The sequence below is a fragment of the Grampus griseus genome (genome assembly GCF_964374135.1).
Source record: "Grampus griseus genome assembly, chromosome: 10".
Taxonomy (NCBI): domain Eukaryota; kingdom Metazoa; phylum Chordata; class Mammalia; order Artiodactyla; family Delphinidae; genus Grampus; species Grampus griseus.
The window spans coordinates 1113002-1128229 of record NC_139004.1 but is presented as its reverse complement, the minus strand read 5'-3'; the positions used below and the strand labels follow the sequence as shown (position 1 = coordinate 1128229).

The 15228-nt window shown below is 43.7% G+C and overlaps 1 protein-coding gene across 1 annotated transcript in view; it reads left to right on the top strand.

Annotated features, from left to right (window-relative positions):
• GMDS (GDP-mannose 4,6-dehydratase) overlaps positions 1–15228 on the top strand; it is a 481487-nt gene that overhangs the window by 381488 nt on the left and 84771 nt on the right. Inside the window, exon 8 of the mRNA XM_082663621.1 lies at positions 7134–7252. Within this exon, the coding sequence (XP_082519747.1) occupies positions 7134–7252 (119 nt within the window). The remainder of the gene's footprint in view (positions 1–7133; positions 7253–15228) is intronic.

Here is a 15228-nt window from a genome sequence, read left to right as displayed (position 1 = left end):
CAGAGGTCCGTGGCGAGGCTCGGGCCTGTCACTCAAGGGAGCCCAGGACCAGCCCAGAAGCTGGGCGCCTCCGGTCAGAGTCAGACGAGAGGCAGAACTGGGTGCTCAGGACGGCTTTGAGGGGAAGGTCACAGCGAAGTCAGAGCTGCTTCCCAAGGGTGAGTTGAGGCAGCCCTGGGCCGGGAGCCACGAGCCGGGAGTGGCGGGCAGGTGGCCGGCCGTGGGCGTGGAGTCACTTCCTGCTGTGCAGCTGAGCCAGGAGCGAAGTCTGGGTGGCTCGCCGGGCATGCGAGTGGGAGCAGGTATTGGAAGCACCTGGAAGGGGTAGGCGGCTGGGCTCCAGGAAACAGCACTTCTGGGAAGTGCGTTGTGACAGTCATGGTGTCAGGGCCCGTATGCCAGGTGTGAGTCCCTGAGCTAGTGTCAACCTGACCATCACTGCACGGTGCAAGGTAGGCAGAGCTGTGCAGGGACACTACAGCAGAGGCAACAATGCTTATGTTAAAGGCAAACATAAGGATTTCATTGCTGTATTGAAACAGCTGAAATTACAGTCATCACAGGACTGCCCGCCCATCCTAAACGCCCTGTCACAGTGTGACTTTACTGCTTTTCTCATGGCGGGGGTGGGGGTGGGGGGCGTTCCCCTTTGTCTGGATTCGGGCTGTGCCTGCCACAGTAGTCCATGGAGGAGCACGGCGGGGCCTCCCGAGGCTTTAGGAGGCCTTGCAGATTCTGTTTTCTAGGTAGCTGGGCCAGGCTGGGTGAGAGGCTGCGGGGACAGGACACAAGGAGGAGGGCTGGGGGGCGGTCCAGCACGGAGGACCCAGGCCTGTGCGGGAGGCCATCTCGGCCAGCAGCCCGGGAAGCAGGGAGGAGCCGTCCTCCCGGATTCTGAACTCAGGGTCCTGAGCAGTAAAAAGGCTTAAGCCAGAGTTTCGGGATGGCTGATTAAGCAGCAGCCTTTGTCTGTATGTGCGTTTTCTCTTATGGTTCTTTCCTACGTTGTTTACGTGGTCACATAACCTTGGGTACATACCATGCTTCATGTGCTCACTCAGGGCACGTTGTGCTGGGCATACATGTCTGGCTGTAGAATTCGCTCCAATTAATTCCCAGTCCTAAAAGTCCCACACAATGACGTTCCGTAGGGCTGGACAATGTCTCTATCGATGCCCAGCCTTTCCTGCAGGACGACGGGAGGGACCCGGGTTCATGTCGGGGCCTGGCCTCCTGGCTGAGGGGCAGTGCGGACTGACCGGGGTTGGGCTGCTTGGGGCCCACACTCAGCCGATCAGCGCCGGGAAGTGAGGGCAGCCGTGTCCCGGGGCAGAGAGTGTCCTGATTTTGGAGAGAGGGTTTTGGGAGGACTTTAAAGTGGGGCTGCAGGCCCGCCCTGCACTTTCCTTCTCCTCACACCGTTCCACAGCAAGTATGCAGCCTTGTTCAAACAGGAAGAGTAATGGGAAAGCTGAGTGGGCCTGGGGAGAGGGCTGCAAGGGGGGACAAGGACCAAAACGAGACAGACCAAAAGCACATACGGGCCATAAGGAGTAGCAGCAAAGGCAAATACCACGGATTCAAAGAAGCTTACAGGCAGCGCAGTTTGGTTCCATTTGCCAGAAGCCGAGGAGGGCAGATTAGAGCCCGTGGGCCAGTCACGGGTTGTGTAAATAGCACGGCCGCACCCACCTCTTCCTGTGTTGTGTGTGGCCGCCTTGTGCTCCAGCGGCAGAGCTGAGCGGCTGTGTTACAGCATGTGGCTCGAAAGCCTAAAGTGTTTACTCTCTGGCCCTTTCAGAAAACGTTTGCAGACCCTGGACTTAAAGGAAATAAATGAAGGAGTTAAGCGAGAAGTAGTCAGTAAAGACACGGACAAGAGAGAGAAAATCATTCCAGAGGTTGAAGTCACATTAGCAAGAAACCTTTAAATAAGCGTTATTAGAAACAGGTGAACAAGCAGGAGGACATCACATAAATAATAATAATAATAATAATATAATAATAATAATAATAATAATAATAATAATATGGAAGAGAACAAGGATAAGTATGATGGGGCAGCAAGTAACAGACCTGAACACAGAAGAAAAGAGATCCAACACATGCATAATTGGCGTGCCTGGAAAAGAAAAGGAGTGCGTGGAAGCATGGAAGAGATAAAATGTACTCAGAGATCAATAAATAACTACGCTACCTGACTCTGCATACAGAGAGAGCAGATGGTGCTCCAGAAAACTGGGTCAGAGTGATTCCCGGAGGACTAGAGCTTTCAGGCTGTATGTTGTGACCCCCAGCCTCGGACTTCGTAGCTTGGTGGACCTGGCTGGAACAGAAGGGCAGGGCAGTGCAAGTGTTGGTCTGGCCTCTTTCAGTGCATTGGTATCAATGTTCAATGATATGTTAATAGCAAGAGCTAGATAGCCTTCTAAATTTGTTTTATTATTTTTGGTGTTTTTAAAAATGTATCACCTAATGATTTTTTTCCTGTCCAGTAACTTTGTACTTTTCAAATGTCTAAAAGACCCTTAATCAAAGGAATCCACAAACAACAGTATTTTTACCCATGAAGAAATTAATAGGCTGAGGTTTTGATTTTATGCTAGATGATTTTCTCAATACAGTTGTGTTTGTTAGTCATTTAGTACCTGTTTCCCAACTATGTCAGAGTAAGGGGTACTCCCCCCGGGCTAACCCGAACTGTGTGCATCCCACAAAGCATAAGACCCAGCCTAGCCCAGGACTCCTTGAAGTCCTGATTCAAACTGAAAACACCAGGCTATCAGGATGAAAGCAGCTACTGAACAGAGCTGAAAGAAAATGTATGTGAACGGTTCCACACTTAGAATCCTTTATGGGGAATTTTAATCTCCATTTGTTCAAATGCCTCTGATTTTTATTAGAATCATTTCATAGAATTTCTCCCCTATTTTATACATATATTTACATATGTGTATATATATATTTATGTACGTGTATATGTTTAGATTATTTTTATGACAGTAGCCCGTAAAGCACAAAAGCACAGGACTGAGAAGGCAGCAGTCAGATGAACATAGTTAAACATAACCTTGATTAACAAATCTCGTTATTCATGGATGACAGCTCAGTTAATAAGTGTCCGTGGCTTGGATACTGAGCCGGAGGTTAATGGCAAGGTGGAAGCAATTGTCGAATCCAGGTTTTCAAGACAAACACACATCCCAGCCCGAAAGGCACGCGTGGAATCAAGGCTAGCTGGTCGGCTGTGGTGATGCCCTTTGGCTGTTCTCCACCACTGGTCCCGCTGGGAGCCACTGCAAGCTCCTGGGTCCAGGAAGGAGGAGGCCCCTCCACCGTGACTTCCACGTCGTGACCTGTACGGCCGAAGAGCAGGTGTGGGAGAGGAGTATTTTTTTTTTTGGCGGGGGTGGGGGGATTTTTTAAAGTTTTATTTTGACTTCTCTAAACTAGGTTTGTAAAACAGATAGATTCGCTGTATAGTTACAGGAGAGCACGTATCCAAATGGAGCGGATGCTTATAACCACCTAGACTTGGCCTTCAGGCGTCAGTGACGTGGAGTCGGGTTCCCCCTGGACTTTATGCGCCTTAAAAGCAAGATGAATATGGAACGTGGTTGGAGAACTGCGCCGTTCTTTGCCATCAGGAGACATTTTGATGTTGAAGAGTCCCAAGCCTTGGTGCACTCCTCCCTGTGGGATGGATTAAAACATAAAAAGCAGGCGGTGTTTCCGTTTGCACTGGTGATCAGGGCAGGGCAGAGGTAATTAAGTGTGTGAGGAGGTGGGGAAGTCAGTCGTATCCTTATGGGGCCCCTCATTCCGGGAGGGACGGGCCCAGAGTGCAGACGCCTGAAACCTGTCACCTCAGGAGCGTTTCTGCACCGGAAGCCGGAGCTGGGTAGGGACTTGAGCACGGGGTGGCCGGCCGAGTCGTGGGTCACATGGCCCGCATGTGAACAGGAAGGTGAGGAGAGGTGAACCTTCGCCTCGGCCGTGCCGTCCATCAGGGAAGAAATGGACCAGATCAGCGTGTGCAGCTGCGTGAGGACGTGCAGGCCGTGGCGCTTCCCACACAGGGGCCTTTGTGCTGGACACGACTGGGCATCGCGACGGGCCGCGCGGCCCCGGCTCGGTGGCAAATTCCTAACCCACGATCACCGCAGAGCACCAACTTGTTCATCTGGTCTGGAGTGTCACCGGCCTTCATTTACCAGTCAGAGACGATTCATTATGCTCAGTGGAAATTCAAACAAAGCCTTTCCCTCTGCGTTTTAAAACCAGTAAACTATTCAGTAATAACAAATAAATCTGGAGCTGTACATCCTTTCCCGCCCATTCCCAGGCTGGAGTCTGGGACAGGATGAACTTTAAAGGAAATGCCTAGAAATTGGTAGGTCAAAGGCCACGGATGGTCGGCTGGAAAAGAAAAGGGCAGATTCTTGGCACTCAGCTGTGGTGAAAGTGAGGGCCTCCTGTGTGCCCGGATTCTCGGTGGGGATGGAACGAGCACCAGGGAGCTGGTGCCGGTGTCTCAAGTAATCCACCCGCAACCAGTCATCGTCTTTTCTCCCTTTATTTTTAGCAGCCCTTGCTTTCTTTCACATGATTAAAAATATGATTTTTTCAAAACCATTCCAGCCCAACATAGTGTTTAAAAGAAATAAAATAAGCTGAGCAGTCCTGAAAGACCTACTTGAAATGTTATTTTTAGAATGGAAAGTCAAGTAAAACACCCTTAAGTACATACACTAATCCCTCAGAAAAACGTTCAGATAGAAATTCTAGCCAGAAGCATAATTTAACTTTTCCTAAAAACTTTGGAAGCATTTTGAAGAAAGCCAAAACGTGCGTCTGTGTGTGTGTGTGTGTGTGTGTGTGTGTGCACGTGTGCGTGCACACAGCACGTGAGAGGGTCAGCTTAGTTGGGGAGGTGCCCAAAGGGCAGCTCGGGCCAGTATAGCCAGTGTGCTATGCCATCGTCCCAGGGAAACCTGGAGAGACACAGGCCATGCCAGGGCCCAGGATGGAGGGTTCCCAGGCCGAGGAGGAGGGTATTCCAGGCTGGGTGGACACCTGCAAGACGCGGACACCAAGAGGGACCTCTCACCTCTGCTGGTGCCCACGACCAGGGCACCTTCGAGGAGCTGAACAGCCAAGGGCGCTGGCCCAGGGTCTGACCCTCGGGGCCGCACGCACCATCCCGATGAAGAGGACAGCTTGCATTTTGTGCCTTTTTAGAACTGATCAAGCTTTATTATTAATATAATTCATGTAAAATTTTTAAAGTGTTATAAATAAATTCATCAACTATAATCTCTCAGTGCAAAACAAAACTGCAGATCTTTCATGAATGTGAACAAACCCCTCTCCTGCCAGGACGATTCCGTCTGATGCTTCTCAGCACGTCCCTGACCTGCGTCTGCTTCCAGCGTCCCACCCGGGGGCCGCCTCTCCAAGGCGTGTGAAATTGCCGAAAGCCTTGTCTTCTGCAGGACAAAAATACAATTTAAAACAATCTGGAAATAGACCGAAATAGTCACAAGAAAAAACTTCGAGTACAGGAGAAACGTGCGTGTTTCTATTTTTTAGAAGGCTGCCATAAATTGAAATGAATAAAGAAGAATTAAACTTAAACTAAATCAGCAAAAACTTTGCTGACTGTGTTTTCTAAAAGAAAATAAGCGGCTCCATTGATCTCAGAAACCTAGTTTTCAGCTTATCCCACAGCAGCTGGGGAGACACCAACCAATAGTTTTCTATAGATGTTACAACAAGAGTTCAATGCACATAATATTGGGGACTCTGTGTTCTAATGAGGTGACTATTGCTTTCACCTATTTTATTTGGAAAAGTGGGTGTGAGTGATGAAAAAAATTGATTTTTTAAAAAATTTTTTATTGAAGTATAGTTGATTTATAATGTGTTTTAGATGTACAGCAAAGTGATCCAGTTATACATATATATGTGTATATACATATGTATATTCTTTTTCAGATTCCTTTTCATTATAGGTTATCGCATTGAGTTGTTTTTTGTTGTTTTTTTTTGTCTTAGATTTTTTTCCTAAAGAGACTGCTGTCAGATACCAGCTATACTTAATTTTGTAAAATCTTCATCTTCTGTCTGTGTAAACAAACCTTTAAAATCAGTGCGTGGCTGCAAGCTATAGAACCTCTGGGCCCGGCTGCTACGGAGAGAGCCGTCTGAGCTGAGTTGGGAGCCCTGTTCTGGGTCTTTCACCTGCAGCTAGACTTCTGGCTCTCCTTGAAAAAGCCTGTCTGTGAGATGCGCCCACCGAGCCCCTGACCTTCAAACACAGCTACTGAAACCTTAACTCTGCGCAGACGTCTTCACTGCCAGATAACTTGTTAAAAGTGCTGTTCGTTATGTGATTGTTTTTCCGTTAAGGATTGTTGAACATTTTGCTTTACCGTGTCACCGCAGTGGTAAATTTCCAACTTTACTGTTAAGAAATTTGGTCCTACTTTGGAGGATAAACACCTGTCCTTAAATGATGTTTTCTTGCCTTCCTTCCATGATTCTTAAATATCCTTTGAAAAGGTTATTCAGTGCAGACGCTCTTCAGCATCTCCTACGTGTGAACTGTAGTCCAAGGTCCTGCTGCAGACAGAGGTGCTGCAACAGCTGCCCGGCCTGTGCACCTGGGATGTACCCAGAGGTCCCCAGATGATTCCGTCTCACGTTAGAGTTTGAGAACCACGACTGCCGCGGTCAGGGTAGTGGACTAGACTCATCGTCACCGTCTGTCTACACAGGTTAAAGCATCTAAACAAGGAGGCTGTTAGCCCTTGGTAGCCAGGGTCACCACACCAGAATCCGAGGAAGTGAAACTTCACCAGTAGCTCACCCGGCTTCCCAGATAATCAAATAATTGCTTTGCTCTGTTTCGCTTCACTTCTACTCTGTAAAAGCCTTGCGCCCCTGTCCCTGCGTGGGGAGCCTCCTGAACACCTTTGGAATCAACGTGTGCTCAGATAAACTCCTGAGAGCTTTTGTGTGCCTTGGTTTACCTGTTAGCACTGTCCCTGTCCGTGATGTGCGTTGGTGACGTGATAGTTCCCGAGGGGCAGCTGGGTCCAGCTTTCACGTGGCTCTGCCTCTCTTTCTAGGCCATGTGGCTGATGCTACAGAACGATGAACCCGAGGACTTTGTCATAGCCACGGGGGAGGTCCACAGCGTCCGGGAATTCGTAGAGAAGTCGTTTCTGCACATCGGAAAAACCATCGTGTGAGTATGACTGATGGACGTTTGTCAGACGTGTGCTCGCTGTTCTGCCTGCATTTTGTCTTTTTCCCTCTTTGCTCTTGTAAAGCATGAAGCAGGGACTCGGTCCCAGTTATAGTGAGAGTCAGATGTTTGTCACCATCTAAACTCAGTTTTTTAAAAATTTCTTTTCTCTTCTTAATTTTTAAATATGTTTTTAAGGTGTTTACTTTTTTAACTTTAAATTTTGTATCATGGTTTATACTCACTTTACTAGGATTTTACTGTTGCTAATTGCTCTTAACAGATCAATGTGATAACATAAAAGTTACACAAACTTTTTTCAGTACTTTCAATTTATGTTTTAAATTTTTGAAACCATAGAAACTTACAGAAAAGTTTCAAATACATGGCCAGCATAATTCTTTTCTCTGAACCATTGGGAGTAGGCCCCGTCCCCCTGACTTCTGTGTGTATTTCCTATAAACAGACATTGTCAAACGTGAATGCAGCGCAGCCGTCAGGGTCAGGAAGTGGCGCTGCTGAGCGAGCACCGTCTCACCCGCAGGCCTCACCCGAGGCTTGCAGCTGCTGAGCGAGCACCGTCTCACCCGCAGGCCTCACCCGAGGCTTGCAGCTGCTGAGCGAGCACCGTCTCACCCGCAGGCCTCACCCGAGTCTTGCAGCTCCACTTTATACCACGCGATCCACACACCACAGCTACTTGTTGCATTACACAAATTTTGAAGTCAGATTTTCATTGGAATATTTGAAAGATTGGGGGGAAATCCTTCACTACAGATGGAAGGTTCTTTTTCGGTGATTGTATTATTGAGATAAAATATACATAACATAAAATTTACCATTTTAATAATTTTCAGGCATACAGTTCAGTGGCATTACGTATACTCACAGTGTTGGGCAACCATCACCGCCATCCGTCCACAGAACTCTTTCTTCTCCCCAAACTGAAACTCTGCTCCCATTAAACCCTAACTCCCCTCCCCCTCCCCCAGCCCCTGGCAGCCACCATTCTACTCTCTGTCTCTGAGTGTGATGACTCCAGGGACCTCATATCAATGGAATCACACAGTATCTGTCCCTCTGTGACTGGCTTATCTCGCTGAGCCTGATGTCCTCGGGTTCCATCCTGTGTCAGCACTTCACTCCTGTTTAAGGCTGAGTAATATTCCATTGTGTGGATGGACCACGTGTTGCTTGTCCATCATCTGTTAACCCCTGGGTGGCCCCCACCTTTGGGCTGTTGTGAATGCTGCTGCTGTGAACACGCGTATACAAATATCTGTTTCAGTCCCTCCCTGCTTTCCGTTCTTTGGCTTATAAACTTAGGAGTGGAATTTCTGGGTCGTACGGTAATTCTGTGTTTAACTCTTTGAAGATCTTTCAAACATTTTTCCAAGATTCACTTTTAAAATATAAGAAAGGACTTCTATTTCTAGCTATGATGGAATAACAGAAATCAGATTAAACCTTCTATCTTGAAAAACTAGGAAACTATATGAAATACATAAAACACCGTTCGGGCGACGGGCAGTGCAGGACCGTGATCCCTGGTAGAAAAGGAGCAGATGAGATGAGCCCTGCAATCACCCGGGTTTCCTGGAGACATGGTCTCCACCAGGGAGCGTGGAAGAGGAACTTCAACAGAGAACAGCCGTTTGCTGAGAGCCGGGGAGGTGGAGGGCAGAATTCAGAGTCTGAGGCACCTGGATGTTGTGGGGCCGTGCGATGAGGAGCCCGTGGCATGGTGATCCGCAAAGAAAAAGAGTTCCCAAAGCGTGCATAAGGATCCCACTGAGTCCTTGCTGAATATTAAGAAGACATTCCACGAGCTTGGATGAGGAACTGCCTGGGAGGTGGAATTGAAGGTTTCTTAGAGCGTTCCCAGGCTTGGGAGGCACATGAGCTTCAGCTGTAATGGAGAGACCTCGTTCTCACTCAGTGACCATCCTCACTCAGGGGATGAAGCAAGATTCCGGAAGAGCTATGCCTCAGTGATGGGACTGATTCCCAGAGTAAAGGCTGCTCTAGACCCAGGCTAACAAAGCTTAAACACAAACTTCCAAGGGATCAAACTGGATACAAATAACTTAGCCTTCGACCATTGCAAAGCCCAGTGTTCTTCAAAGGAATACAGTAAAATCTAGACTCAAAAGCGTAACGTTTCTTTTTCTTTTGATTTTTATTGGCGTATGAGTTGCTTTACAATGTTGTGTTAGTTTCTGCTGTGCAGCAAAGTGCGTCGGCCATACGTATACATATGTCCCCTTTTCTTTGGGTTTCCTTCTCCTTTAGGTCACCACAGAGCACTGAGTAGAGTACCCTGTGTTATACAGCAGGTTCTCATTAGTTATCTCTTTTATACGGAGTATCAATAGTGTATATCTGTCAATCCCAATCTTCCAGTTCATCCTAACCCCCACCCTTCCCCATTGATATCCATACGTTTGTTCTCTACGTCTGTGTCTCTGTTTCTGCTTTGTAAATAAGATTGTCTGTACCAGTTTTTTCAGATTCCACATATATGTGTTAATACAGCAGTCCCTGACCTTTTTGGCACCAGGGACCGGTTTTGTGGAAGACAGTTTTTCCACGGGGGGGGGGGGGGGGGATGGTTGAGGCCATAATGCGGGCGATGGGAAGCGGCTGTAATTACAGATGAAGCTTGGCTCGCTCGCCCACCGCTCACCTCCTGCTGCACAGCCCAGTTCCTGACAGGCCACAGACTGGTAGCAGTCCACAGCCCAGGGGTTAGGGACCCCTGCATTAACATACAGTATTTCTTTTTCTCTTTCTGACTTACTTCACTCTGTATGACGGTCTCTAGGTCCATCCACATCTCTACAAATGACCCAATTTCATTCCTTTTTATGGCTGAGTAATATTCCACTGTATATATGTGCCACATCTTCTTTATCCATTCCTCTGTCGGTGGACACTTAGGTTGCTTCCATGTCCTGGCTATTGTAAACAGAGCTGCAGTGAACACTGTGGTACATGACTCTTTTTGAATCATGGTTTTCTCAGTGTATCTGCCCAGTAGTGGGATTGCTGGGTCATATGGTAGTTCTATCTTTAGTTTTTTAAGGAACCTCCATACTGTTCTCCATAGCAGCTGTATCAATTTACATTGCCACCAACAATGCGTGAGGGTTCCCTTTTCTCCACACCCTCTCCAGCATTTGTTTGTGGATTTTTTTTAATGAATTTATTTATTTATTTGTTTTTTATTTATTTATTTTTGGCTGCACTGGGTCTTCGCTGCTGCACATGGGCTTTCTCTAGTTGTGGTGAGCAGGGGCTACTCTTCGTTTCAGTGCATGGGCTTCTCATTGCGGTGGCTTCTCTTGTTGCAGAGCACAGGCTCTAGGCACATGGGCTTCAGTAATTGTGGCATACGGGCTCAGTAGTTATGGCTCACGGGCTCTAGAGCGCAGGCTCAGTAGTTGTGGTGCACGGACTTAGTTGCTCCACAGCATGTGGGATCTTCCCGGACCAGGGCTTGAACCCGTGTCCCCTGCATTGGCAGGCAGGTTCTTAACCACTGCGCCACCATGGAAGTCCTGTTTGTGGATTTTTTTTGATGATGGTCATTCTGACTGGTGTGAGGTGATACCTCATTGTAGTCTTGATTTGCATTTCTCTAATAATTAGTGATGTTGAGTCTTTTCATCTGTTTGTTGGCCATCTGTATGTCTTCTTTGGAGAAATGTCTATTTATGTCTTCTGCCCATGTTTTGATTGCATGGTTTGTTTTTTTGATATTGAGCTGCATGAGCTGTTTGTATATTTTGGAGATTAATCCTTTGTCAGTTGCTTCATTTGCAAATATTTTCTCCTATTCTGAGGGTTGTCTTTTCTTCTTGTTTATGGTTTACTTTGCTGTGCAAAAGCTTTTAAATTTAATTAACTCCCATCGTTTATTTTTGTTTTTATTCTCATTACTCTAGGCGGTGGGTCAAAAAAGGCTTTGCTGTGACTTATGTCAAAGAGTGTTCTGCCTATGTTTTCCTCTAAAAGTTTGATAGTGACTCGCCTTACATTTAAGTCTTTAATCCATTTTGAGTTTATTTTTGTATATGATGTTAGGGAGTGTTCTAATTTCATTCTTTTACATGTAGCTGTCCAGTTTTCCCAGCACCACTTATTGAAGAGGCTGTCTGTTCTCCATTGTATATTCTTGCCTCCTTTGTCAAAGATAAACCCAGGCACATATGGTCACCTTATCTCTGGGCTTTCTATCCTGTTCCATTGATCTGTATTTCTCTTTTTGTGTCAGTACCACACTGTCTTGATTACTGTAGCTTTGTAGTGTAGTTTGAAGTTGGGGAGCCTGATTCCTCCAGCTCCATTTTTCTTTTCAAGATTGCTTTTACTATTCAAGGTATTTTGTGTTTCCATACAAATTGTAAAATTTTTTGTTCCAGTTCTGTGAAAAATGCCTTTGGTAATTTGATAGATTGCATTGAATCTGTAGATTGCTTTGGGTAGTTTTGTCATTTTCACAATATTGATTCTTACAATCCAAGAACATGGTATATCTCTCCATCTGTTTGTGTCACCTTTGATTTCTTTCATCACTTTCTTATAGTTTTCTGCATACAGGTCTTTTGCCTCCTTAGGCAGGTTTATTCCTAGGTATTTTATTCTTTTTGTTGCAATGGTAAACGGGATCGTTTCCTTAGTTTTTAATGTTCAGCATTCAACCAAAAATTAGTAGGACTGTCATGAAGCAGGAAAATGTGACCAAAAACCAAGGGGAAAATCCATCAATAAAAGCAGACTGAGGAATAAAAAAGATGATGGTATGAGTGCATAAAGAAGGTAAAATAGCTGTTATAACTATGTCAAGTATTTTAAAAAAAACATGAGTATAGTGAGGAGAGATAAGGAAATATATTTGTTTTTTAAAGAGCCAAATGGAACTTTTAGAGATGAAAAATTAAGTATCGCTGTTGGCATTGAGAATAGATTAGATACTACAGAAGAAAAACTAGTAAACTTAGAGACATAATACTAGAAAGGACCCAAGATGAAGCACAGGAAGAAAAAGACTGGAGGAAAAAAAAAAGAGGAACAGAGTTTGATTTGATTAACCTGTGAGAGAAAATCAGGCAATCTAATATATGTGTAATCAGAGTATCAGGGAAAAAGCGGGGAGGGCACAGGAAAAGAATTAAGTAACAGCCAAAAATTTCTCAAATTATTGAAAATAAATGCTAAAGAGAAAAAATTTAAAGCAGCAAGATAAAAAATAGAATTATTTGCAGAGGAACAAATATAGGAAAGTTTTGTTGCCAGAAACTACGCAAGGCAAGAAGACCTTGGAGCAACGTCTTTAAACTGCGGGAAGCAACCTGAACCTTGAGTTCTGTACCTGAGGAAACCATCCCAGAAATGGAGGTGAATTAAAGACTTTCCAGACAAACAAAGGCTGAGATGGTTCATCGCCAGCAGTCATTTAGGCGGAAGGAAAACGATGCTAGTTTGAAGCTTGAATCTCTACGGAAGAATGAATCGCAAGAGAAATAGCCAAAATGTGGGAAAATATAAACGTTTTCCCCTCGTTTTAAAATTTCTTTGAAGGTAATTGACTGTTGAAAGTAAAAATAATGAAAATACATTATGAGGTTTCTACTACATATGTAAATAAATTGTATAACAACAGTAGCACAAAGAGTGGGGACAGGATGGAAGCAATGCATCATTACTGCAAAGATTCTTACACCAGATGGGAATTGGTGTGATATTATTTGAAGACAGACTGCAATTAGTTAAAGTATGTACTGCACACTCTAGAGAAACTACTAAAACAAAACAAAATGAAAAGTAGCCATAAGCCAATAGTGGAGTCAAAATGCAATCCTAAAAAATACTCACCTAAAAGAAAGTGGGAGAAGGGGGAGTGTGAACAAATAACAGGTGGGACAGATAGAAAACAAGTCATAACTATATTGATAATTATATCCATTCTAAGTGCTCTAAATACTCTAATTAAAAGGGTGATATAGTTGGACTTGATTTAAAAAAAAGCAATATGCTGTCTACAAGAGACACACTTTATATATAAACACAGATAGTTTAAAAGTAAAAAGATGAAAAAATAAAACGTCCAAACACTAACCATAAGGAAACTGGAGTGGCTATATTTATATGGGACAAAATAGACTTCATTTAATTAGAAAGAATAAAGAGTCATTTCATAATTTTAAAGGGGTTGATTCTTCATGCACACATAATACTTTTTAACATATCTACACCCAGTTATAGATACTTCAAAATAGTGACAGAACTGATAGGAAAAAAAGACAAATGAACTTTATGCTTGTGTACTTCAACACTCCTTTCTTTGTAACTGACAGAACGAGTAGAGAGAAAATACCTGTGGATACAGAAGACCTGAACAACACAGTAAACTTACTTGACCTAATTGACATTTCTAGAGCTTACCACCCAACACACTTCTAAATAACTCACAGGTTTAAAAAGAAATCACAAGGGAAATTAGAATATATTTTGAATTAAATGAAAATGAAAACAGCATATCAAAATATGTGGGATACTGCCAAAGCAATGCTTGAAGAGAAATTTGTGGCTTTGAATACTAACATTAAAAAAGAAGAAAGAGCCCAAACCAGTTATCCAAGTTTCCATCTTAAGAAGCTAGACAAAGAAGAACAAATTAACCCCAATGCAAACAGAAAGAAGGAAATAATAAAGATAAAAGCAGAGATCAATGAAATGGAAAACAGAAAAACAGTGGAGAGAATCAGTGCAACCAAAACCTGTATAAACCTCTATCCAGGAAAAAAAGAGAAGACAGAAATTATAGGTAGTAGAAATAAAAGAGTGAACATCACTACTGATCCTCCAGACATGAACAGAACAGTAAGAAAATATTATGAACAGCTTTCTGCCAACGACTTTTTCAAATTAGAGGAAATGGGCAACTTTCATGAAAGACACAAATTGCCAAAAGTGACTTCAAAATATGTATAAATCTTCGTAGCTCTGTGTCTGTGAAAGGAAGAAGGTAATACCCCTTCTGTACTCACTCAGAAGAGAGAACACTTCCCAACTCATTGATGAGGCCAGCATTACCCTGATGCTAAAAATAAAAATGTTACATGAAAAGAAAGATACTGACTAGTATTCCATGAGAGCAAAGAAACATAAAAGGACTAACAAAATATTAGCAAATTGAATCTATCAATATATAAAAAGTTGGTACTCCATGACCAAGTGGGATGTATTCTAGAAATGCAAGCTTGGTTTAACATTTGAAAATCAATATAATTCACCATATTAAGAAAACAAAAGAGAAGCCATATGATTGTTTTCAACAGAGGCAGAAAAAGGCATTTGACAAAATTTAACAACTATTATTAAAAAATAAAATAAAACTTTCAACACACTAGGAATAGAAGGAAATTTCCTCACGCTGATAAATGGCCTCTGAGAAAAACCAACAGTTAACATTATACTTAATGTTGAGAGACTGAATAATTTTCTCCTAAAAATGAGGCTCAGGGCAAGGATATCTGCTTTTATCCAACTTTTCAACATTGTCCTGGATCCTAGCCAAAAGAAAAAAACAAAAAGAAATGAAAGGAAGATGTATATCTGTCTTATTCACAGATAGCACGATATAGTACATAGAGAACCTAAGTAATCTACCCAAAAAGCTACTAAAACTAACAAGTGCATTTAGCAACGTCACATGATACGAGGTCTATATATAGAAGTCATTGTATTTCTATGTACTGCCATGGAACAGCTGGAAATTGAAATTTGTAAAAAAGCACATTACCACTTAAAATAGAATCAGAAAAATGAAATAGAGATGAACTTAATAAAATACACAAAAGATCTGTACACCACAATCTAAAAGACATAGATGAGAGAAATCAAAAAAGCCCTAAATAAATGGAGAGATACACTACGTTCTTGGATTGGAGGACTTGATGGGGTGCCAGTTC